Here is a 23,994-nt window from a genome sequence, read left to right as displayed (position 1 = left end):
TCTTTCTCTCTTCCCTCTTCTCTTTTCTCTATTTCTTTCCCTCGTCTCTCTTCCCTCTTTTCCCCTCTTCCTCTCCACTCTTTTCCTCTCTTTCTTCTCTCTTTCTCTCCTCTTCTTGTTCCTCTTTTCTCCTTCTTTCTTCCTTCTTTCTTTTCTTTCTTTCTCCTTTCTTCTTCTACTTATTCCCTTCTTATTCTCTTCTTCTTTCTGTCCTTGCTTCCTTTTCTTTCTCTACTCCATCCTCTTCTCTTTTGCTCTCTTTTGCTCCCTCATCACTCCTCTTCTTATTTTGCTCACTTTGCTTCTCTTCGCGTCTCTCCTTACTTTGCTTCTCTTTTCTCCTTCCTTTTTTTGCACTTTGCTCCTCCTTCCTTTTCTTTCTCTTTTTCTCCCTCTTCTCTTTTGCTCTCTTTTCCCTATTTCTTTCCCTCGTTCTCTTTTCCCTCTCTTTCTCTCTTCCTCTCCACTCTTTTCCTCTCTTTCTTCCTCTCTTTCTCTCCTCTTCTTATTCTTCTCTTTCTTTCTTGAACCTTCTTTATCTTCTTTGTTTCTCCTTTCTTATCCATCCTTAGATATTATGGTGGTCTCTTTTCAAAACATAGAAGAGTAAAATGTAAGTATCTATTGTATTTTCTACTTCTTATTTGATTTTGTGTTTGTGTTTGTTTTATTCATTGTGATCGTGTTTATCCAATCCCATTAAATTAGACATGTTGTCACATCGCACGTCTGGAGAGCGGACTCCCTGTGATCATGGGACTCCTCGTAGGAGGAGAGCTCATGGGATCTACTCTCCAGACGACTTTGATTCCATTGAACTGCAAGAGAAAGAGGGAATAAGAGGCAAGAAAGAGAGAAAACAGAAGAGGGAGGAAAAGAGAAAGAAAAGGAAGGAGGAGAGAAAGAAAAGAGAGGAAAAGAGAGGAGAGAATGAGAGACACGAAAGAGAAGAGGAAGGAAAAGAGAGCAAAAGTGAAAGAAAGGTAGGAAAGAGAGAGGAATAAGAGTAGGAAGAGAGGAGAGAAAGAAGAAGAGAAAGAGTGGAGAGTAGGAATAAGAAGAGAATAAGAGTAGGAAGAAGGAGAAAAGATGAAGAGAAGGAAGAAGGAGAAAAGATGAATAAGAGAATAAGAGCAGTAGGAAGAAGGAGAAAAGATGAAGAGAAGAGAATAAGAAGAGGAGAGAAAGGGAGATAATTTTTTTTGATGTATTGTTCAAGCAAACGTTGCAAACATTGGCTTCAGACCGGCGGAAACGTTGCTCAAGCAAAAACGACTACGACGGCCGATACATCCTTGAAGCAACGCCATGACTTCTCTGTCTTGCAATGAACTCCTCTATAAAGTCTACCAATTCCATCATTGTAGAGGTAGCTCTACAGCTTGCATGCAACGTATCTTTTAATGGCCCTTCTCTACAGCCCACAACGCCATTGCCAAAAGCTCCAATAGTCCGTGTGCTCCATATCTTAGAGACTTGGCTCTACAACAGATGGTTGCCAGCACCTACGTTCAGCAGCGCCTACTCACGGCCTACACAACTATGTAGAGACCTCGACACACAGCGTTTTCATGGGCTCCTTCACGAGCGTTGAGCCGCATGCAGCCCAAGCTTCTACTCCAAGCACTTCATCAACGCTCGTCTGCAAAGTCGCTCCTACAACGTGCTTGACAACCTCCAATCTCCAAGCCAAAATTGCAATTGGCCTTCTATGCTCCAACCAGCTAGTGCCTCCAACAAATAGCCTGCATGCCAACCATTGCTCAAGTAGTGACATGTGTCTCGAGCTTTGTGGGTGTTCAAAACACCAAGTTTTGATAGATTGTGTCTCATTATTATGCCAGGAAAAATTTCGACGAAAGTATAAGTCCGACCGGAATTCAAAATACCACCCAACAATGTGTGGCATTGTGGCCCCAAAACTACTCCTAAAATAGTTCCCCAATTGGCTACACCCACTCGTGCATTGACCTCTTGGTAAAATCTGAATATATACATCAAATATTTATATGAACTTGATGTAGGACCAATTGGCAATATGACACAATATTATAAGATATACACCTGCCATTTCTCTCAAAATATGATATTATGACCATTCACATAAAAACTAAGGCCTAAATATATATAAATAGGGATAACGTTTAAATATATGCAACAATAGTCATTGACTAACATGATGCAAGAACAATATGCAATATGATTGACTACGATGATGCAAGTGCAATATGCAATATGATACAAAACTATAAAATATACACCAATGACCCCCCAACCCTAAACCCCTTCCTCTCCCATGCCCCAATCCATATTTCTGCCTTAACTACCATATCCATTAGTAACGTTACTAATTATGGAGTCTTGCTGTCTTTGCTTAGCACCAAATTCCCCCGCCTCTTTCTCCTACATCCATGCCATAGTATAGAAAATTCAAACATGGGAAAAATATAGAACCAAATCAAGAAACAAGATTTATAATGATTATTAATCACATGCAAGGATGTTTTTATGGAAGCTATGATTATATATTAATATAAAATCTTGGCGAAAGTTTTGAAGATCCATTTTTTATTTTCACAAATTTAGTAGAATGTAGAACTTTTTTATATTTTTTCTTTGGAATTTTGAAGGAAAACATGAAAATCTTAGGGAGACTTTAAATTTTTTTGCATAAAAGTTTCAAATCCTGGCGAATGTTTCTAACATTTATTTTTATTAGGCCATACAAACTTTCGCCACCAGTATAAAAGTTTAGCTTCTTAACGAAACTAACTCAAAAAAATCATCCATGATCACATGGAAAAGACTCTTGATCATCTCAATAATCACAATGACCTAGTAAGGAGATCTTAATGACCTACATGATGTTAAATACCTAATCATTATTGAGAGTATGCATTATTTACACCATTGGTATACACTAAGCAACTTGGTCCTGAGTGGGGATTTTATAATTTATCAATTGAATATTTTGCAATCAAATTCTTCCATACAACTATTACCTTCCTCATTTCTATAAAATCTCCCTCAGTTTTGGGCACCCTCCCTCTAGATCCCTAATTTGCAATCTCTTTATCAATGAAAAATATTTCTTTGTTCCTCCTCATATTGGTTGTGGACTTTCCCTTTATTATCTCACCGTCCTTCATCATTAATTTGAGTTTTGTCCCTTTTCATATTCATTCTTTCAAAATTTAACAAATTTTGAGCATTATGTGGCTCGCTTGCTTTTTAAGAGTATCTATATACAATTTTAGAATTTCTTCCCTCGTCTACCTTTCCCTTGATCCAATTCAAAGTGTTTGAGTCATGATTCATAAGCTCTTTGAGGGTATTCCTTGAGTTTTTTGCACAAATAATGTGCCTATAAGGAACACGGATTCAAATTGCCTCTATCTTGAAGGACATAGTTGAACATGATTTATTGAAAAAGGGTGGAAAGTGATTGATCTTGAAGCTCAGTTTTACTAGAGCATGAAAGATCTATCTTGAAGCTCAGATTTACTAGAGCATGAAAATCAATCTTCCATTCATTAATAAGTTTTTTTTAGATTGCCTCTATCTTGGAGGAGATAGTTGACATGATTCGTTGAAAAAGATGGAAAGATGATTGATCTTGACTTAGCTCAGATTTACTAGAGCATGAGAATCTATCTTGAAACTCAGATTTACTAGAGCATGAAAATCTATCTTCCATTCATCAATACTTTGACCTTAATAGATACTTGTATTGCTTCCATGTTCTTGTATTCAATTTGGTCTGAGCATTCATTTTCATTACAGATTTGGATGAATTCTAAGCATACATGTCTCCTTACATTCTGTAATTTTTAATGTGAATTTACTCAAGATACAATTTAAAGTTTTTTGTAGTAGTAAATTGGTTTGTAGACAAGTTTCAAAGAGAAGATTGTTAGAAAGACAAGATTCTCAAACATACTCAAGGTCTACGTTTGCATTTATTTTTTGAACCTCAAAGCATAGTCTCCTCTTGAACTATAACTATGAAAGAAAATGAGAATAAGTACATTTTAAGTTCTTATGCTGCAATGTTTAGTAAAACCTCACTTTTGAAGTCAATTTTGTATAATAATTACAATCTCTTTACATTTCATAGAGCTTTAGGTGCATTTTGAGAATCTTTTGCCTTATTTTCTCTTATTTGCCTATGAGTTTTTTTGCCAAATAGATTTCAAAATGCTTTGTAGCAATACATTTGTTTGTAGGCAAGTTTAAAAGAAAAAAGTAGAGTATATGGAGGTAGACAATATTCTCTATTAAGCATACTCAAGGTCTAGGTATGTATTGATCTTTTGAACCGCAAAGCATAGGCTCCTCTTTTAAACTATAGTGAGAATAAGATTAAATGTTTAGTGAAAAGGTACTTTTGAAGTCACTTCTATACATATATTTTAATCTCTTTGTAGTGTGATAGACTTTGGATGAATTTTCTCTTTTCTGCTATAAAAAATTATCCAAAATAGATTTGAAAATTATATAGCAATACGTTTGGTTTGTAGGCAGTTTCAAGGACAAGAGTGGAGTATAAGGAGAAAGACGAGCTTGTCACATTGCATACCATAGGTCCACCTATGTTTATTTTTTGAAACCCAAATCTTAGGCCCCTCTTATAATGCAACTAGTAAAGTATAGTGAAAAATAATTTTGTGTTTAATTTATGCAATATTCTATTGTTTTAAACAAGGAATTTTAAAGGAATCCATATTACATTAGTTGTGTTTTGTTTATTAATTTCTACTAATTTTGTATTGCATCTAAGTTTCTAGCAACAAGATGTCAGAAGAAACAATATGGATAAATGCATCAACTAGGGAACATAGAAGCAGGCTTAATGAAGGTGCCTAAGCATCCTCACAATAGAAGTTATAGTGACTGGGTGTCCCAAGTAGTTTATCAGATTTGAATTTTTGTGGAGTTGATCTCCAAACTAAGCTCCATTTTATGTCAAATAAATAAATAATTGATGTACAATGCAATGTGCATAACAATAATGATGTGGGGCTCTCATGCACATGAAAGTTAATGTGCTTATAAAGCACAATGATGATGTGCAAGGTGTGTTCATATGCTACAAAGTTTTCCTATAGGGTATTGTGTGCAAAGGGGGTACTACTGCTAATTAGATTCCCTATCACAAGGTATTGGTATGTTTTTTACTCTAATGCCAATGGAAATTACACTTTCTTTTTTGCATATGCAAATCACCAAAAAATGTGGATATATGTGTCGGTAAATGTGTGTCAATGTTAGTGTCGCTATATACCGACATTGCTAAAGCATCGATATATACCAACACTTTACAAAAGCTTTTAAAAAAATTACATGCCAAGAAGCCACCGCTTCCCAATTGATCTCATACCCTTGACGCTATAGCTCCTAGGGGGCAGAGGGGGTTTATAAAAACGGAAATTTTTTTGTGCTAACTAAAAAAACCTTAGGGGGAAGGATTAGTGGAGGAATAATAAAGAATGAAAAGAAAAGGGGGGCGGGGGGGGTGTTAAATTAATAAAGAAGAAAAAGTAGGCAATAAGGAACTTGTGAGGCCATCCAGGCATTGAATGAGGTGACAGTAGCGTAGACAAGGGAAGTCCTTGGAGGAATGAGAACCATCGCACAAGGGTTGGGTCCGAATAGAAGAAGACAGGGGTATGAACTATGGCATGATCTGTGAGGGGAGGTACAAACTATGGAGAGGATCGTGCAGGTATTGTAGAGCGCGGGGGCAACTGGGGAGCGAAAAGTCAATGTCTCACTAATCTGTGCAGATAGTGCAGTACAAGGTATGTCGCCGGCCAAAGATTACAACGAGGTGTAATAAGTGGGTGCGCCAGTCGTCGTTAGAGAAGAATGAAGAGGTAAAAGGCACAAGGGGAGCATAGACACCAAGGCAAGGACTTGGGAGTGAAAGGGAGGAACTTGATAAGAGGAGGAGTCTTTACAAGGCAAGGGAGCCCATAGGTCGGGGAAGGGAGGGGTCGGGGGAAAGGAGAGCTAGGTTTAGGATTGGTTAAAGAGTAGTTAGCGAAGAGTTTCGTAGTAAATAGGTTTAGGAAGTTGCATACATGTACTCTGCGTCTGTAAGAGGACGGCCAATCACAGTTTCCTATGGAGGCAAATTAAGAAAGTTAGATGAAGTGTCATATATGGGTAATTAAACAAATAGAACAATAAATAATAAGAGAAATAGACTTATCACCCATGCCTTGTAGCCTACCCTTTGGCCACTCCTGAGGTGCAATGTACCTCCGATGTCCGGTCATTTCACCGCCGCCCTCCTTTGATTATCCAAATTCTTTGAGGTGTCTCTGAATTCTTTCTTGTTGAAATTCCAATCTTTTTTGTATGCCCATGAAGGCCTACTCTGTCCTAGCTTGAGCCTATCTCTTATCTCTGACCTACGACGTCACCTACGACATCAAAGTATAAAGCTCATGCGATATTTCATGTAATTAGAATTTAACTTGTATCTCGTTGGGTTTGGAAATTTTCTCTTAAGCTCTTGTATCAGAGCATACTTCATTGCATTATTTTGATTGTTCCAGTCTACGAAGATGTTCTTGGGAAAATATAAGGTCATCAAGCACCTCATATGAGCAATGACAAATTTTCCCTTTGTATCCTCATGGGTCTCTCCCAATTGATTGAGAGTGTATGAGAGGTCATCAGGGTTGATATGCTCTAGTATCCATGGAACCTATGAGGTGGGAGTGGTGGTGGATCCTGGGGTGGCAGATCCACCTAGGTGGAGTCAGAAGCGGGGGAGGTAGGGGTGGTGGAGCGAGAAGGAACAGGGCCAGTTCCAAGTTGTGTCTCATCATGGTGAGGGAGGTGGGAATGTGCAGACTCATCTATGTCTTATCTCCCACCACAACAAGATCCCTTCCTAGTCTTGCTAGGGCGAGTAGTGTAGCTAAAGGTGGTGGAGCGAGGGGTAGAGAGAAATCCAGTGGCAAGGTGCATTGTCTCATCCACATCTGTGGTTGTAGCTCCACCCCAATAACTACCCTTCTTAGTCTTCTTAGAGGCAGGAAGTTGGCCCCCAAGTGACGATGCCTGGCTAAATGTGACAGGCGATGCCTATCGGGTAGGGAATGCTGATGGTGCAGCATTAGGGAGACCTGATGGTGCAGTACTAAGTAGATGCGATGCACTAGAAGAGGTGCGAGCTGAGGTCATTCGAGACTGGATGAGATTCTGGTATCTCTCCAGATCAGTTGGAGTCATCTCTGCTACGAAGTCCTCGAGACTCATGAGGCCTTGGCCTTCCCTAGAGCTCTTAGACTGCTCTAAGGTGGAAGATGTGCGCTATGAATCCATGCTAAATAAATAAAACACAAACCCAAACAAAAAAAGAAAGCTGAATAAATGAAATTGTAGAAAGGCGAAAAGGCTAACTAATGCAAAAATAAGAAGAGAGAAACAGAGGAGAAGGGAGAGGAGAAAATAGAAGAGCAAAAGAAAACACAAGAGAGGAGATGAGAAAAGCATAGAAATGTGAGAAAGAGTGCAAAAATGCGGGAAGAATGTGGGAACGCAGAAAAGAATGCAGGGATACGAAAGAGTGTGGAAATACGGGAAAAATGTGAAAATACGAAAAACAATGCAGAAAATAGAAAAAGAATGCAAAAATGCGAAACGAGTGCGAAAATGCAAGAACAAAAATGCGAAAAGAATGCGAAAATATAAAAAACAATATAGAAATGTAAAAAAGAAAGAGTATGGAAATGTGAAAACGAATGCCCAAAGACAAGCTGATTATATCACCAGGGAGCAGATGGAGTACTACGGCCATGGGTTTTGAACATGTCGTCATGCTTACCGAGGTACCTATTGGGCTAGCTAGAGGTCACTTTAGTGGTGAGCTCAATGTTTGAAAGTTCTTTAGGATTGTGGTGAAGAAAGTTTTTCAAGGATGCACATGCTCACTGAGTGGAGTGTGATGTTTGTCAAAGAGCGGGAATATTATTTGCACATCATAGTGTCAAGCTTGCAAGTGATTGACCTAGTAGCTGCTACTTTCTTTTTTTCTCCCAAATCATTATGCTGGATAATTTTCTTTTACATCTTGTTGAATTAGAGAGAGAGAGAGAGAGAGAGAGAGAGAGCTAGAAAAGGTGTGCATTTTTATTAGAGCCAAAAGATTTTCACAATATTACTTCGGTCAAAATCCACCTCTCATGAGGAGTATATGCAAAAATCTGTAAAAAACTCAAAAGTTCACTTTCTATCTATGATGACAGCTACAACTAAAAAAAAGAAAGATCCAAACTTCTAAATCTGAGGTGCAAGCCATCGTTTCCACAATCTTTCAATCTATCATGCAAGGTGCTATCAGGACATTACCTAGCATTGAAATCTATGGAGAACAAGCTTCTAAGTGTGCAGCTTGTATCTAATTCCAGAATACAGTTACCATCGATGCAAAAATGCAAGGTCTCCACAAATCTCACTGATTAGGGTTCAAAGCAATGAAGAGAACATCGTAGAGTCAAAGCAACAGCCCTTGAAAAGGTTATCTCACGATGTGTCAACCCAATTTCAAGATTTTAAATATAATCTTGATTCTATTCACTAAAATTTCCAACTTCCTTTATTGATTACTCAACCCAAGCGGGGAATCACTAACTGAACCGAATCCACAAATAATCTTTTAAACCATTGGATAGCTGACTCCAGAATTGGACAACTATATGTACATGGGGAGGAATGGCAGTGTAATTTCTTGCTGTGGAAGTTGAGTCTCATGCCTTAAAATTACGAGAGATTAGAATAGAGAATTAATGTGGAATCTCAAATGACATCTTGGCTATTTGAAATGAAGCGTCAATTTTTTTATTCAAGTGAAAGAAGTCAAATGGTAAATTATTGTTGAAAATGCATTGTTAAAGGACAAAGTGTCAGCTTTGACCACTCTAGATGATCAAATCACAAATATGACACATGAGGACCTAATAGACATTGCGAGTACTTTTGTTGGCAACAATGAATTGACTGAGATGCAATAACAAATGCTATGGTGAGAGAGCGCGTGAAGATCTAATAACCATGCTGATAATGAATGAGCAACATGGTGTTAAAGCATTTAACTATATCATGCATTTTTTTACAGTTGTCATGGCATAAGATGAAAGCTCATCTTTTACACTTGCAAAGCAAACCTTTTGAGATGTATATCCGAGAGGAAGAAAATTGCAAAATGTTTGAATATAGACATCCAAAATAATAACAATACTGGTTTCACCATCCCAATCTTGAGCATGACTTGTACCAACGATAACTTTGGGCATGAATCATTCTCAAAAAGCTCAAGTTCACATGAAATTGTTTTGACTTCTTGCAATTTCAAAAGGTATCTTGATATCTATACCATGACCAATTGTATTTTACCGAATAAGAAAGCCTTTTGATAAGAAGGCTGAACTCATTGTTGATGCCTTTGTGTTTTTGCTTTGAAAATTTGCACAGATTTATGATCCATTATTGTAGCATGCTAGATCCTTACTTTCAATATCTTTCTGCTACTATCATTGTTACAAAGTTCCTTTTGGCATGCAAAAGACAGACAAGACAGCATTCAGGGTAAATGCAAGATAAGGTGGTACACTTAAGTGACATTTACTACTAAAAAGCACTATTTTAAAGCATCACTTTATACAATCATGAGTGCTTTCTAAATATTCCAAGTTATGAAATGGTATAAACCCACTACTTTTTGGTTTTGATTTATTTAAATGTACGAAAAGCCCTTAGAAAGAGTAAAAAGCGATGATGTCCTGGACATATTTGAGTCCACCTTATCTTGCATCCCAAATCTCTAGGTCTATATTGCAGACCTTTCCACGTGCAAAGAACAGTGCTGTTTGTTTTTTAGGATCCAAGATTGTCCTTCCTGGCTTTCCCTCGACCACAGGGATTCTATGTTAAACTCCATGCATGCGTGTTTTGCATGCGCGTGTGTATGGAGAGAGAGAGAGAGAGAGAGAGAGAGAGAGAGAGAGATTGGGGGGGGGGGGGGGAGGGGGGGATTTGATCTTACAAGTCCTTGTGCATTAGGACCAATTCTCAAAAAAATAGTAATTAAATCACTAAGGATCTCTGGCTGTGCGAAATCGAAGAGGTAGTTCAGCTCATCTCTGACGAACTAATGAAAAGATTTGGGATATTAAACAAAAATGCACTGACTCAACTTCCCATGCTGCAAAATCAATAATCTGTAAGCATCATGCTTATGTTCTGCCGCGCTTCTTTAATAAAATCCTCATCAAGAAGTTCTGTTCCATCACTTTCCCAATCCAATGACTCGTTTATTCTGTCGTCTGACATCATTTCAGTTGCATCATCATCCTCCTCATGTTCATTCACTTCTTTTCCTTCCATAGCAGACTGGAAGTTTGACTTTTCGTCGACTTTTATTTTATTGCACTCCTCCAAATATATCCACTTCAGCCTTTCAGCTTCATGTAGAATGTCCTTATGATTCAACTTTCCCATCCTATCTGCCGTGTCTTCCCTAGCTGCAAGTTCTTGCACTGCCCGTGGAACAAATGCCCAACTCTCCAAAACATTTTTAAAGCTCTGACAACGAAAATTCCAAATGATCAAATATACCAGTCAAAGAGACATATAATGAAAAAATGCTATGCCTAATCTCACACAAGCTCATCTTGACTCGTAACATTTCTAGCTCATCTCATTCATTACACTATTTTGTAGCACTGGGAGTTGAGGTTGGATTGAAATTAGCTGTAGAGGCAGGCTAGGGGAACACTGTATTTCTTGCACAAATAATAAGATCTGATTACAGCGAGGAGCATTTACAGTGACCATATTCTCATTTTCTTATATGCACTGAACATCAAAAAACCAGGGACCATGACAACCGAACGGATTTGTATTGGATGCAGTGTGGATTCACATACCGCCGGTACATGAATAAAGGGCATATTATCTTTTGTGTGCTTTTTATTTGGGTTTTTTTGTTTTCCGAAAAAACAGTGCTGATTATATTACTTCGAAAAAACAAGATACATGGGGTTAGTTTTGCATCTGACGGGGCTGCGTTCACAAATCGGACGCAGCCCAAGGGGAAACAAAAAGCCCTCTCTCACGGAGGGATCAGGCAGGTGTGGATAAACAGCCAAAGAGGCGGTGAGTAGCGCCACTGAAGGCCCTAAGAAGTATGCTCGAAGAAGAGGCCCTGCGTATCCCAATCTCGGAGGAAACGTCTCCGCTTCTCCCGGCCAGCCCGGGAATCCCCCTGGATCTGGTCCCACTGGCCTCTGAGCGTGTGGATAATCTCGCTCCAGATGTCGGCCATGACCTGGGCAGTCGAAAGAGAGGTACCTCCATGGAACTGGCCATGACCTGTGCCATCCGACGATGCTGCTAATGATCTCCCAAACTGGCTGCCTCACCTGAGATCCTGTGTCCGCCTCTGCCAAGTGCTACGGGATGCCCTCAAGCGGCCCCCAAGTCCCCTGTGTGATAAGGAACATAGGGTCCTGCGGGCCTGCCTCGAACAACTGGTGATATCCAGGTGTGGTGCTGCACCAGTAGAACGCGCCCCAGGTGATCAAACCTAACTCCGGTGCTGCGCGAGTAAGGATCCCGAAGGCCCACCTCCACACGTCCTGGGCGCGAGTGCAGCTCCACAGGCAGTGCTTTGGTGACTCCTCGTCCTCAAGACAAATCTGACAGAGTCCATCCTAACCAATCTGCCGCAACCAGCTCCCCACTAGAAGACCCTTGTGGGCGAGTAGCCAGAGGAAGTAGGAAATCTTCCGCGGCCGCCAGCTCTCCCACAAGGCCTTCCAGAAGGCCTGCAAAAATAGCCTGGAAATACCCTGAGAATACCAACTGGGCCGCTGGGTGGGCGGTCTGCTCTGCATCCTCCCGAGAACGCTCCTGCCCAGTTTCGTGCTGTAAGCGAAGAAAGGGGTCGGCCCCTGGTCTGCCACAACCTCTGGCCATCTCCACTCTCCTGGGTCCCAATCAAGCTCTGACAGGGCCCGCCCCTCCCAAAGCCAGAGGCGCCATAACTGCAGCTGATCCTGCTCTATACTAGGATCGATCCGCCAAACCTTCCCCATGAGGCCTATGACACGGACCCTCTGCCACGAAAGAAGGGGGTCGATGAGCGCACCCTCTCTCCTAAGTCGGCCGTCCCCCAAAATGGCGAAGGAGATAGAGGTGTCGTCCAGCCGGCCTGCAACAACCAGTGGGATGCCACGAGGGGTGAACTGTCCAAGCCAACCGGCATCACCAGGCATGAGGATCTGAATCTCGGGTGGAACCAACCAACCGGCAGGAATCGCTCCATCTATCTCTGTGCGCCTCGCCTGAGCTCCACGGATACCTCTGGCTGCGGCTGCTAGAGCAACGGTCTCCAAGTGTCTGTAAGTGTCCCTCCAAACTCGAAGGGACCGGGCAGGCCCCCGCATCCAGCCGTCCCACGAGATATGCGACCTCTCCCCCAGCTGAAGGCCCAAGGCATCTCTGACCAGATCGTTCCAGATGAGCGGCTGGCGGTCGATCTCCTCCTGACTGCTAGGAGGCGACTGCAGGAGACTGAGACGGAGTCGCCTCCAAACCGTGAGCAGGCTACGAATGAGCGGGGAGCGGGGGCGGGTAAGCGGTGTAGAGGTAAAGATCCACCTGAGGGACGGTAGCCACTCTCCTCCTCGGCGCGCGGTACAAGAACTGATCCCCTGCTGAAGTAACATCTTCCACGTTTGCCCCCTCGGGGTCAAACCGCGGATAACTAACTTGCCCAGCAGGGCCTGACTCTGAAGCTCAGGATCAATGACCCCCAAGCCACCCTCAGCCTGTGGAAGAATGACTGTCTGCCAGGCTACCCTGGCTCTGGTACCTCTGAGACCATCCCCCCCAGACCACAGGAAATTCCGGACCATCCTCCTGAGCTGTGCCATGCAGGATCTCGAGAAGCACCAACAAGAGGCCACATATCAGGCTGTGGCCAGGAGAACCTGGTTGACTACAAGAGCACGACCTGCAAGAGAGAGCTTAGCACTGCTCCAAAAAGCCAGCTTCCGTCGTATGGAATCTAGCACCGGGAGAAACTGCTGAGCTGGCGTGATGTCCAGGCCGACCTGAAAGCCGAGATATCTAGTAGTCTGCCCCCGCGGGATCCATCTGAAACCCAAAAATCTCCCCCACTGTGAGCAAGCCCCAGAGTTTGTGAGAAAACCAACTGATTTGTTCCAGTTGATTTTCACACCGGCTGCCGAACAGAAGACCTCTAAGGCCAGCCTCACCCTCTCCAGCATCATCTCATCATCCTGAACATACAGCGCTGTGTCATCTGCATACTCCGAGTCCAGGAGCTCCGTGTCCTCCCTGATGGGAAGGCGAACACCCCGGATCCCTGTCGATCTCGCCCGAAGATAGTATGTCATCGCCTCGGCGAAGAAGAGAAACAGGTAAGGAGCGAGTGGGCAACCCTGACGCACTGATCTCTCCAATCGAAATCGCTCTCCCATCTTGCCGCCGATGATGACCCTGCTGGAAGCTGTCCTGTATAACGCTGAGATACCCTGAATCCATTCCACTAGGAATCCAAGTCTCTCCAAAGTACCCTCCACGAAGGACTAGTCCACTCGATCGTAGGCCTTCTCAAAGTCGAGAAGTAGGATGGCTAAGTGCGACCCACTGTGCTGAGCCCACTCCGTCGCCTCTGAGAAGGTGAAGACATTATCCAGGATACTGCGATCCTAGACAAAGCCTGTCTGAGTGTCATGAATGAGGTCAGGAAGTAGTGGCCCAACTCTGGCGCTGATCATCTTGGCAAGGATTTTATAGACAGTGGTGAGGAGAGTGATCGGGCGCCACTGACGGATCTCCTATCGATCTCCCCCCTTCGGGATGAGGCAGATCAATCCCGAAGATAGGCTCTCTGGCATATGTCCGCTGCTGAAAATCCTCTGGAGGGCTGCTAGGAGGGGCTGATGGATCTGATCCCAGAAAGAGGTGAAGAAAGCTCTAGAAAGCCCATCCTCACCAAGGCATTTCTGCCCATCGATGGCCATCAAGGCCTCCTGCATCTCGACAGTGGTGAACGGTGCCATTAGCGTCGTCTGCATGCTGGGCTGAACAAGGGCCGGGATGTGCCTCCACACCTCCTCGCGGGAACGTCTAGTGCGGGGAGCAAGCTGCTCCTACTTGAAAAGAGTCCTGTAGAAGTTGGTAGCCAACCCCAAGACCTCCTCCTGGTCGGTAATGATGTGACCCTCTGCTGTCCTAAGACTCCGGAGCTGGTCACCTGCTGCCCTCTGGCCATGCGTCCTAAAGAACTCTTTGCTCATCCGGTCGCCCTTCCGAGCCCAGTAAGAGAGGGAGGCGTGATAAGAAAACTCTGAGCGACGCTGGAGAGTCTCCTCAAGAAGGACTCTGGCTCGAAGGGCCTGGATCCGAAGCTCCTCCGACCCGGAGCTGCCTGCTGGTGGAGCCGCTGAATGGAGGCGAGGTCCCTACGAAGAGCTCTCTCTCTGCCCCACCACTCCTGGCGAACCTGAAGGGCTGCGAGCTGGCAAATCTGGCTGGACTCCTGCAGAGCCTACACCACCGACTCTACCAGATCCACGCACTCACCCCAATCTCTGTCCCAAAGGCTACCGATACTACTGCGCACCTCCTCCCTAGAGAAGATGGAATCAGGAATCCTGCACGAACGGGGAGGAAGGGACTGAACTGCCGAGTCTAGTGACAAGAGCACTGGCGCGTGGTCGGAGAGCGTCGTCCCTAGCACTACACCCACCTGACCACCTCTGCTGATGGCCCAATCACTAACATAAAATCTGTCCAATCTCTCCAGGAGTCTGCCCCCTTCCCTGCGGAAACCCCATGAGAAGTCCAAGCTCCGGTGCCATCGGCGGAAGGACGGGTCTCTCCAGCTGTCACTACCTCCTGTCGCGAAGAGAAAGGAGTCCCAAGCGGACTGCTCTGCCTGAGCTATACCTGTAAACTCTGGTCCTTTGCCTTGCTGGTCCTCCAAAGTCTCCAGATTGTTGAAGTCACCTCCAACAATCCACGAATCCATGTCTGGGAGAATCTCTGTGAGTGTCCTCCAGAAGATGGCTCTGCGTCGGAGGTCTGTGGGTGCATAGATGTTGAGGATTCCTATTTTGGAGCCCTCCACAACCCAAAGTGCACGGCCTGGGATCAACGTACCATGGCCAAAAACTCCCTGGGCAATCGACTCACAAACGGAAGTGCAGACACCGCCACTCCTCCCCTGTGCACCGATCGAGAGCTCCCAATAAGTGTGAGAGCGTCCAGGGAGGATCTTCCCACAGCTACGGGTATGAGCCACTGAAAGCTTATGCTCCTGGAGCAGCATATCCAAGCGACCAATCACTGCTGGTTGAACTTCATGTCTCAAGATGAGCAACCTAGGACCACGAGTGCCAGAAGAATGAAGTTCCAGGAGACAAGGTGTAAGCTCATGATGAGGACTGCTAGGCTGCGAACAACTATTTGCTCGCGGCCGAGGTCGATGAAGAGGCTGGTAGTTCGGAATGAAGGCGTTGCCGCTTCTGTGAGGGTTTGGAGGGGGAGGCGGGGTCATCCTGCCCGTTCTTCAAAACTTTTAGCAAAGGCGTGAGGCCTTTGGTGCCATGGACAAACGCTTTCTCGAGCCAACTCAAGATCTCTGAGGTAGTCATCCCGTAGAAGGTGCGAAGTTTCTGTGGTGTCCAGGCTCTGACATCCTGGGGGAGGGGCCACGACAGAGGGGGCCTGAGGATCACAATCAATCTGAAACGCTTGGCGGCGCATCGCCACCGTAGGCGCACGTCACCCTCGGACCACTGGGTCTCGAGAAGCTGTCCACCCGTCGAACCTATCCAGGAGCAAATCTGAGCGTGCGTCTGCTCTCTGAGAGCCTCCCAGACCGAGTCGTCTGTCCAAATCTCGGTACCGTCGCTGAGAAAAGTGAAAGCAAAGCTGGGGCCATCCCTCGGGGCCAAGGCTGCGATCTTCCCATCCGCCCCTTTACAGAGCAAGAAGATACTGATGTCGAGGCAAGCTGGGAAGGTCCCGAGGTCGGCCACATCCAAGTAATCCCAGGGACCGGACCTGAAGAAGTCGCGAGGGAGCTCTCTCTCCTGGAGCTGAGGCCCGCCAGAATCTGCAACTGAGGGAGCCGGACTAGCAGACAAGGAAGGCTGCTCCAGGGGTGGTGCAGTCTCGGGGTGCCCTGCCTAGGGTGAGGAAGGGGAAGGAGGCTGTGGGGTAGGAGAGACAAACTCCACGGAAGCGACTAGCGGGGGGGCCGGAGGTGGGGGAGTGGGGATTGCACGCGGCTCAGAAACCACCAGTGAAGCTGACACTGCGGAAGAGCTGAGAGGGGCGGGGGAGGAGGGATGGGACTGGGGCTGGGACTGGGACTGGGGCTGAAGAGAAAGAGGCGGGGGCTGAAGAGAAAGAGGCAGGGGTTGATGCTGAGGGTCGGAAGAAGGGGACTGCGGCTGGGGTAGGGGCTGGGGCTGGGTGGGGGGGAGCTGGGGATCAGGAGAGAGGGGGACCTGAGGCTACGGAGGGCGGGTTACAGACGAAGAAGAAGCTCTCCCTAGACCCTGGGGCGGCTGCCTGTCAGGTCGCTGAGGCACTGCTGCAGGCTGGGTAACCTCTGCCTCCTTGCCTTTGTCAGAAGTCTTCTTATTCTTTCCTCTTTTCCTTCTGACCTTGGTCCAGCCGCCAGCCACCTCTGGACCGGACTCCGGCTGCCCCTACTCTGATTGACGTGGCTGCCTGGAGGGAGGGGGAGGGGGCTGCCGGGGGGGGCGGGGGGGGCCGAGAGGGGCTAGAGAAGCGCGGACAAGCAACAGCCAGGTGCCCAAAGCCATGACACCTCAGGCACTGGCCTGGCTGTCCTGTGACTACCATGCTCTGAGTAATGCTGCTAGCATCTGTCACAATCTCAATCACTGCAGGGAGGGACACAGGATCTGCCATAACCACACGGACTCTGGGAGCTCCTGCTGCAGCAACCGCGTCGACAAAAGTGTCATGCATCACCCAGCCAAAGTGGAAACCTAGGTCCCTGACTATCGGCCGCAACTCAGCAGCAAGGCCTGGAAATACTAGCGTCACTGGGTGGCGAGGTATGCGGAAACGCGCATCAAAGTTCGCTGCGCTGAATCCTCGGTACCAAGGGACTATCATGATGATCTTTCCATCCACAGATGTGAGGGAACCAGCAATCAAGTTGCTCGCAGCTTTCGCAGTGGAGAGTTTAAGCCAGAAGATGCCCCTTCCCATAAGGGCCACCTCCTCGATGTGGCTATCCTCTAGCATAAGAGTGGATTGAAGCCAATCCCTGATGGCTGGTCTGGAGGGAGAGTGTCCAATGACTCTGCCATAGACTGAAGTGTGGGCAAAGTCATTGGCAACCCGTTGTACCCGGGACGACTGTTGCTCTGTCAAGATCACGTGGTAGGCTTCTGAAGAGGGGGGGTCCGGCTGGGCCTCCGGTTCCGGGCAGGGAGCCGCCATACCGCCAAGACAAACTACGAGACCTCCGATGAGGAAGAGGCTGCCACCAAAAAGGGGGGGGGGGGCTAGACGAGGGATGGAGCCTGGGTGTGGAAGAGGAAACGGCGAAGCGGTGGCGAGGCAGGGCTGCGGGGGGTTGTGGCGAGGCGAGGCGGGGCGGAGGAGGAGGTGAGGCGAGGCGGGCGGGCTGTGGCGAGGCTGTGGCGGGCGAGGTGAGACGGAAGAGGAGAAGGCGGGGCGAGGCGAGGTGAGGCGGAAGAAGAGGCGATGGCGAGGCGAGGCGAGGCGGTGGGTATAGGGCGGAGGCGAAGGCGAGGGCGTGGCGAGGGCGAGGGCGAAGGCGAGGGCGAGGGTGAGGGCGAAGGGCGAAGGCGAGGGCGGAGGCGAGGGCGTGGCGAGGTGAAGGGCGAGGCAACGGCGAGGCTGGGCGGAAGCGAAGGCGGTGGCGAGGTGATGCGAAGGGCGAGGGGCGCGAGGCGAGGCGGAAAGGAAGGTAGGGAGGTAGAGGCTATGGCGAGGGGAGAAGGGCTCGCAGGAGCAGCGTTCCTTACGCTAAGTTTTTTGCTTGCTTTTTATTTGGGTTTGGTCAGTCATGACTGCAATTGTCGTCCTTTTTGAAGTACTACATATCTTTTCCTTTCAATAAATGGAAACGAAATTCTGATTTCATCTAAAACTTGAGAGAGTAAGCAAAAGTGCAGGTGGCCCTGATCTCATTTTTCTAGACATAAATGCTCTCATGTCCCTGGTTGCAAAGGGTTACTGACATATTCTTAGCTAGAATAACCAAGAAAAAGGGACGTTTATTTAGGCTTAAGGTTCTCAAGCATTGATACAACGCTTTGTGGCAAAACAATGGCTCAGTAGAGGACAATGTGCTTTGAATGAATTTGAGACCAAACTATTCTAGCTCTGAGCAACAATATTTAATGCTCACAATGATCAGGTCCTCTAGAGGGAAAGACGGGGGAGAAAAAAAACAGCCCTGATCTAGCTTTGCAGACATAATAAATGTCATGTGCCCCTAATTGCATAAATTGAACACGTAGGCGTTCACAGTCAAGATTACCAAAGAAAAGTTCAGCCTTTATTTCAGTTTAAGGTGATCTCCAAAAGAATCATGCATGTCTAGTTTTAGGATAAAAGAGAAAAGAAAACAATGTCAGACAAAAGAATGCTAGTGGAAAGTTACATCAGCTAAGCATTGTGGCCAAGTCTTTTTTTACCAGAAAAAGAACCATCTATTAGAAGATTTGAGTGGCCAAGTCATGCAAAGGATGGCTAGGGCAAGGCCTTGCCTGTAGATCTGCCTAAAAACAGTTCTACTCATAGGCTAGTCAGCGAGAACCTTTCTTCAAATACCCTCTCTATTCCACAGACACATATTAAAGACTAGAAGCAAAGAGAACAAAGGAAGAGAGAGGGAGAGGCACACACACACACACAGGGGGACTGACTTATTCAAGTTACCTGTTTGCCATGAAGACACTCTATTGCATCATCTAAACAGAGTAGAATGCCTTGGATAGCAATAGTCTTTAGCTCCTTGTCCTCAGGCTACACAATCACCCAGTATTGCTTAGATTCCACAAAACTCAGATAAAACTTCCTAAAATTCAATGTAGTCATAAGTTTGTCGGAATTCGATTAGAAAAAGGTCCATTGCCTGGTTTTCTTGCTGTTGAAGCCATGCAATGCTAGAAGCAACATCTTCGTGGACCCACTGCTGCACTTTTGACAGATTTGCAACTGTCTTTGTGAATTCTGGAGATATACACTGCATTCAAAGTACACAACAAATTCAACCAGAAAAAAAAAAAAGGCCGGACCATCTAGGCAAGATTACATAATAACCTAAACTTCTAAAAGGCATTCTAGTTAAAAAGCATTCATCTGCAGACTAACATGTTTCCGCTCTATTGGGGGCTAAGATCTCTCCCTCAAATCTTGTCACTTCAATTTTTTTCTTTTTAATTCTCATGACCAGAAACCATGCATGGCAGTGGCTTAAAGCTCTCAATCCTTTAAACACAATGCAGCGTAGGCACATGAGCACATGAGCACATAAATCCCTAGGTTCAATAGGATCAATGCAGTCCTTTACTCCTTTTCCACGTCCTCAAAGGACACGCACATCTTCAAATGCATTAAAATGAAAATATCAGGTGATTGCACCTAACAAGGCACTTGACTGCATTTTTGCAGATAGCTTGGATAATCTTGTGCTATCTGCTTTCTGGTTGAGAAAGAAGTTTAATGCATTTCAGAGCAGTTCTTTCTTATTAACAAATAAGTGAAATGTCTTTCTTCTCATGATATAAAATGAAGGGGATGAGGGTGCATCACACTGCTTGTCTCATGACTCAGTTTATACATAGTGCAGAGAGGTCAGAGTTCAGCCCAAGCATGAAAATGAAAGAAATAAGATAAATTACACTCAATGGGAGAACAACTATGGTAGGTCCCAATCCTTGGCAATGTGAAGGAAAAGCAAATGTGGAGAGGCATCACTGCCATTTTAATCCATTTCAAAGCAGTATTTACTTTACTCCTGTACGCTTTGTACATTGTGGGAGAACTAACAATCTGGTCCCAGTCTTCGGCAATGCCAGGGGCAAGCCAATATGGAGGGGAATAATGCCACCTTAATCCATTTCAGAGCAGTATTGACTTTAGCTCCCGTGTGCTTTATGTGGTGGACAACAGAGAGTCGTGATAAGTGTAACAATGACTGTTGTCAGACCAGTCTATCCACGCTATTGAGCAAGTTCACTTTCACATGCATGGCTGGCTTGGGATTATGCCATATTCATATCTGCCAGATCTAGCAGACCGCTTGCCAAACATAGTCATGACAAAAGCGTATCTAGGATTTATGCACCTACGTCACAGCTTGGACGAAACACCCTATTGTTGTGCAAATTGCACTATCATGCAACTGTTCCTACTAGGATGATGGCCACTGCATGATTGTGCTTAAACATTCCTTGAATGTTTTGCCCCCTGAGGAACAAAACGTTACCTCGGAACCCATTTTAGAAACCTTTCTGGTGACTTAGTTACCAAAGTAGAGATTAATGCTGATAACATTGGTACAAAAACCTTAGCCAGATATTTTGAGGGAAACCTTTTACGTTGGTGAGGAGAGTCTTGCCAGATGTCGTAACCAAGTCACCATATCAGGTTAGGGAAACAAGCAAACATTGGAAAGGCTAAATTCTAAAGGTTATAATTGTAACAAAAGGTGAAGAGAATTTTATCTAAAGGTTTGAGGGTACACCAGTTCTGTTAGTGTGTTGCCGGGACCACCACCACCCCCCCCTCCCAACCCCCTCTTTTTCTCTTTCTCTCTATAATGGACAATTAAAAGATTGAGCCCCTCCATAAAGGTGGAAATAGGAATGACTTGGGCAATTATAGAACCATTTGGTAAGGGTCAAGGTTTTTGGGAAAATCCTGGAGGCAAAAATCAGCCTACGGGCACAGCCAGTGTAGGAAGTAGGAGAGGAGTAGCAATCTGCCCCTCTTCACTCCACCCTCACAGGATGGTTCACCCTTCAACTGCAGTTCTACAGACCAGCCGATTGGGATCTAATAAGAAATATACTACAATGGGCGAACCAGTTGTACCCCACAGTTAAACCCTAATTAATCTTCATTATTTAGTTAAAAATTATTCAATTGTTCTGATTTTTGTGCTTTCCAACTGCTTTTTCCTAGTTTAGTTGGTTGGTTCCAAGTTAGAATCTAGCTCCTACCTCCTCCTTGCCCTCTTGAACATTGAACTGCATGCTATCTACACTTCTATAGCCACTGTCCCTCTTGCTAATCTGCGACTTGTTGAGCTGGAGTGTTTCTTACTATGATTTGTACTTGAACATGCTTTCAGCTTGCAAAAAGACTTCAACTGCCGCTTGTTCTTGCACTGGGACACTGCTTCTGCAAACCGACATCCTCCACAGATGTAATTTGCAGATTTGCGCATCTGTAGTGATGATTGGCTAAGGATTTTATTGTTGAGCACATAGAAGTGATTGCCATTTGGATCTGGAGGAGTAATTGGAATCGTGATTCATTAGGAGCTCAACTACTCCCTTTGGCTGTGATTTGATCATGGAGCATTGATTTAATGTTATTAGACTATTTCTGCTCATTGACATTGACTGGATAGCACTACAGCATGTCATTGGCTGAGGATTCTTTTTTCTAAATTCAGCTAGTGTGGTTTTCAGATACTGACAATGGAAAGGTCATGTGGCAGTGTTCACGTAGGGACATTGATACCTGTTGGCTGAGCCCTTGCCTTTCCTGAAATTTTGTAACCATGGCTCTTTTTCTACAACCACATTTTTGGAGGTTATTCTCTATTTATTTTCTTGGAAATCCCGAAAGCATATTTGTATTTGAGTCTAGTCTCTTGCAAGAATCATTATATTGGTCTAGGACTAGTAGTCAAAAGTCCTCAAGGTTTTGTCCAAATATATTTATCAAACTTTGATTTGACTAAGCATCATGAATATATATATGCAACTGGGCTTGCCTAGTTGCGGGGTGAGCCCTATTCATACCCAGTCCAGTGTCGATGTCTTTTCTTTCTTTCTTATTGGCCTGCCGTAGGTAGCCTTAGTGAAGGTTGTGGTTTTGAGATGGGAAAAATAAAATCATTGTTATTATTTATGCTCTCTTAGGTGTTAATTTGTGGTTGTTGCACTTGTAGAAAATTAATGATTTGGGTGTATGGCTTTTGGGCCATTCTCATTTACTGCTCTTTGCACACTCATCTCCTTCCATTGGCCTACAATTTTATGGGCTCTCTTGGGCATTTCACCCATACACAGGCAGGCCTAATGAATTATAGATATATCATTCACCTTGTTTTTCTCTTTGTCAGATGAGATATATGGATATGTGCATGAGCATTATTTTTATTTGAAAATCGTGGATTTTAAGTTTATTAAGTTATTCAATTGGAAGTGCGCTTCCACATAAGCACGACTCTAACAGGTATCAGAGACCAATCATCCTTTCCAATCGAAGAACTTGATATTACTTGGAATTTAGTCCTAGGTCAATCTAGGATTCTTTGTGTGTGAGATTGTGTCATACATGTGTCTAGTCGATCTTCATCATGGTGAACACCATAAGGACTCAAAGTGGGACAGCCAAGAAGTCCGTTGCCACAAAGCAGCAAAAGACCTCAAAGTATGATGGTTCCAGATATACAAAGCTTTTGGAGGTTGAAGATGAAAATGAAGTTATCATTCCAGAGCATATTCTTTATCATCAAGACAAGCGTACAGGGAAGGATGCTATGAATGCAAGTATCTCCTCAAGTTTTTGAATTACCCCACTACAAATGCAAAGTGGATGGATCGCTAGTATCTTATTAACTATCCTCATCTCATTCAATTGTATGAAGCCTTACATTTGAGTACCCCCGCCTAGTTATTGTCAGTTGAGGACAATTGTTTCGGCGATGGAGGGAATGTAACCATCACTCTTTTCCTATTGCCACATTTTTGGAACATTATTATCATTCTCTATTCATTTTCTTGGAAATTCTGAAAGTATAGCTGTATTTGAGCTAGTCTGTTGAAAGAATCATTATTTGGTCTAGGACTAGTACTCAAGAGTCCTCAAGGTTTTGTCCAAAGATTTGTATCAAATTTTGATTGGACTAAGCATCATAAAATATAAAATACAACTGGGCTTGCCCAGTTGGGATTGAGCCCTATTCACATCCAGTCGGGTGTCGGTGTCTCTTCTTTCTTTCTTATTTTTCTCTCTATCATATGAGATATATGGATATGTGTGTGAACAGTATTTTTATTTGAAAATCATGAAAATTATAAAATTCTAAGTTTATTAAGTTATTCATTGGAAAGGGCGCTTCTGCATAAGCACGACTCTGACAAATTTAGCCAGATACAGAGTTTGGGAGCTATTTTCTTATCGGGACCTCTCCTAGCTCACTTGTGGAGCACATACAAAATTATTTCCATTGTTGTGCTCCATTTCTGAGAAGATATACTTTGTAATGATTATTCAGCAACCATGTGTAAATTTCCTGGGAAAGTGCCTTCCAGATTCTTAAACACTGTTTGTGTTCAAATCTAGGGATTATCCTAGTAAGGGCTGTCGTTGCTTACACCACATGCTGTGCCATATTTCCTTATTTCCCAATTCTTTCTAAATGGTACTCTCGTTGGATGCCATGTGGGGATGTATGAGGTGTTACTTGTTTTAAATGAAATAGTTTTACAGCTAGTTTAATTCAAGTAGATTATTTAAATTTTACTGGAAATCATGCTTCCCAAAGCACACTTGCAATAGTAACCATCTTCACAAGAAGGAAAATCGTAGGATTCTATCCGCTCCTAGATTTACCTCAGCATACAACATAGACTATGCTAAGAATTTCATCTATACCCGCCACACATCTAAGTTATATGACCTAGTTGA

General features: G+C 44.5%; 1 protein-coding gene across 4 annotated transcripts in view; it reads right to left on the bottom strand.

Annotated features, from left to right (window-relative positions):
* Nucleotides 1-9,743: 9,743 nt before the first annotated feature.
* ATXRCC1 (BRCT domain-containing DNA repair protein) overlaps nt 9,744-23,994 on the bottom strand; it is a 44,460-nt gene continuing 30,209 nt past the window's right edge. For 2 of the 4 annotated variants that reach the window (XM_087379344.1, XM_087379345.1), the window contains exons 6-8: nt 19,199-19,309; nt 19,003-19,089; nt 9,744-10,596 (exon numbers count right to left, since the gene is read on the bottom strand). In XM_087379344.1, the coding sequence (XP_087235470.1) occupies nt 10,225-10,596; nt 19,003-19,089; nt 19,199-19,309 (570 nt within the window). In that variant the 3' untranslated portion in view covers nt 9,744-10,224. Of the gene's footprint in view, nt 10,597-19,002; nt 19,310-23,994 lie in introns of all 4 variants that reach the window. The other 2 variants (XR_015541543.1, XR_015541544.1) reach the window with 2 other exon arrangements.

Source organism: Dipteris shenzhenensis, chromosome 9 (assembly GCF_047967505.1).
Source record: "Dipteris shenzhenensis isolate YYH24624 ecotype China chromosome 9, Dip_SZ_1.0, whole genome shotgun sequence".
In the NCBI taxonomy this organism is placed as follows: domain Eukaryota; kingdom Viridiplantae; phylum Streptophyta; class Polypodiopsida; order Gleicheniales; family Dipteridaceae; genus Dipteris; species Dipteris shenzhenensis.
Note: the sequence above shows the minus strand (reverse complement) of the source record. Positions and strands in the feature narration are given on the sequence as shown.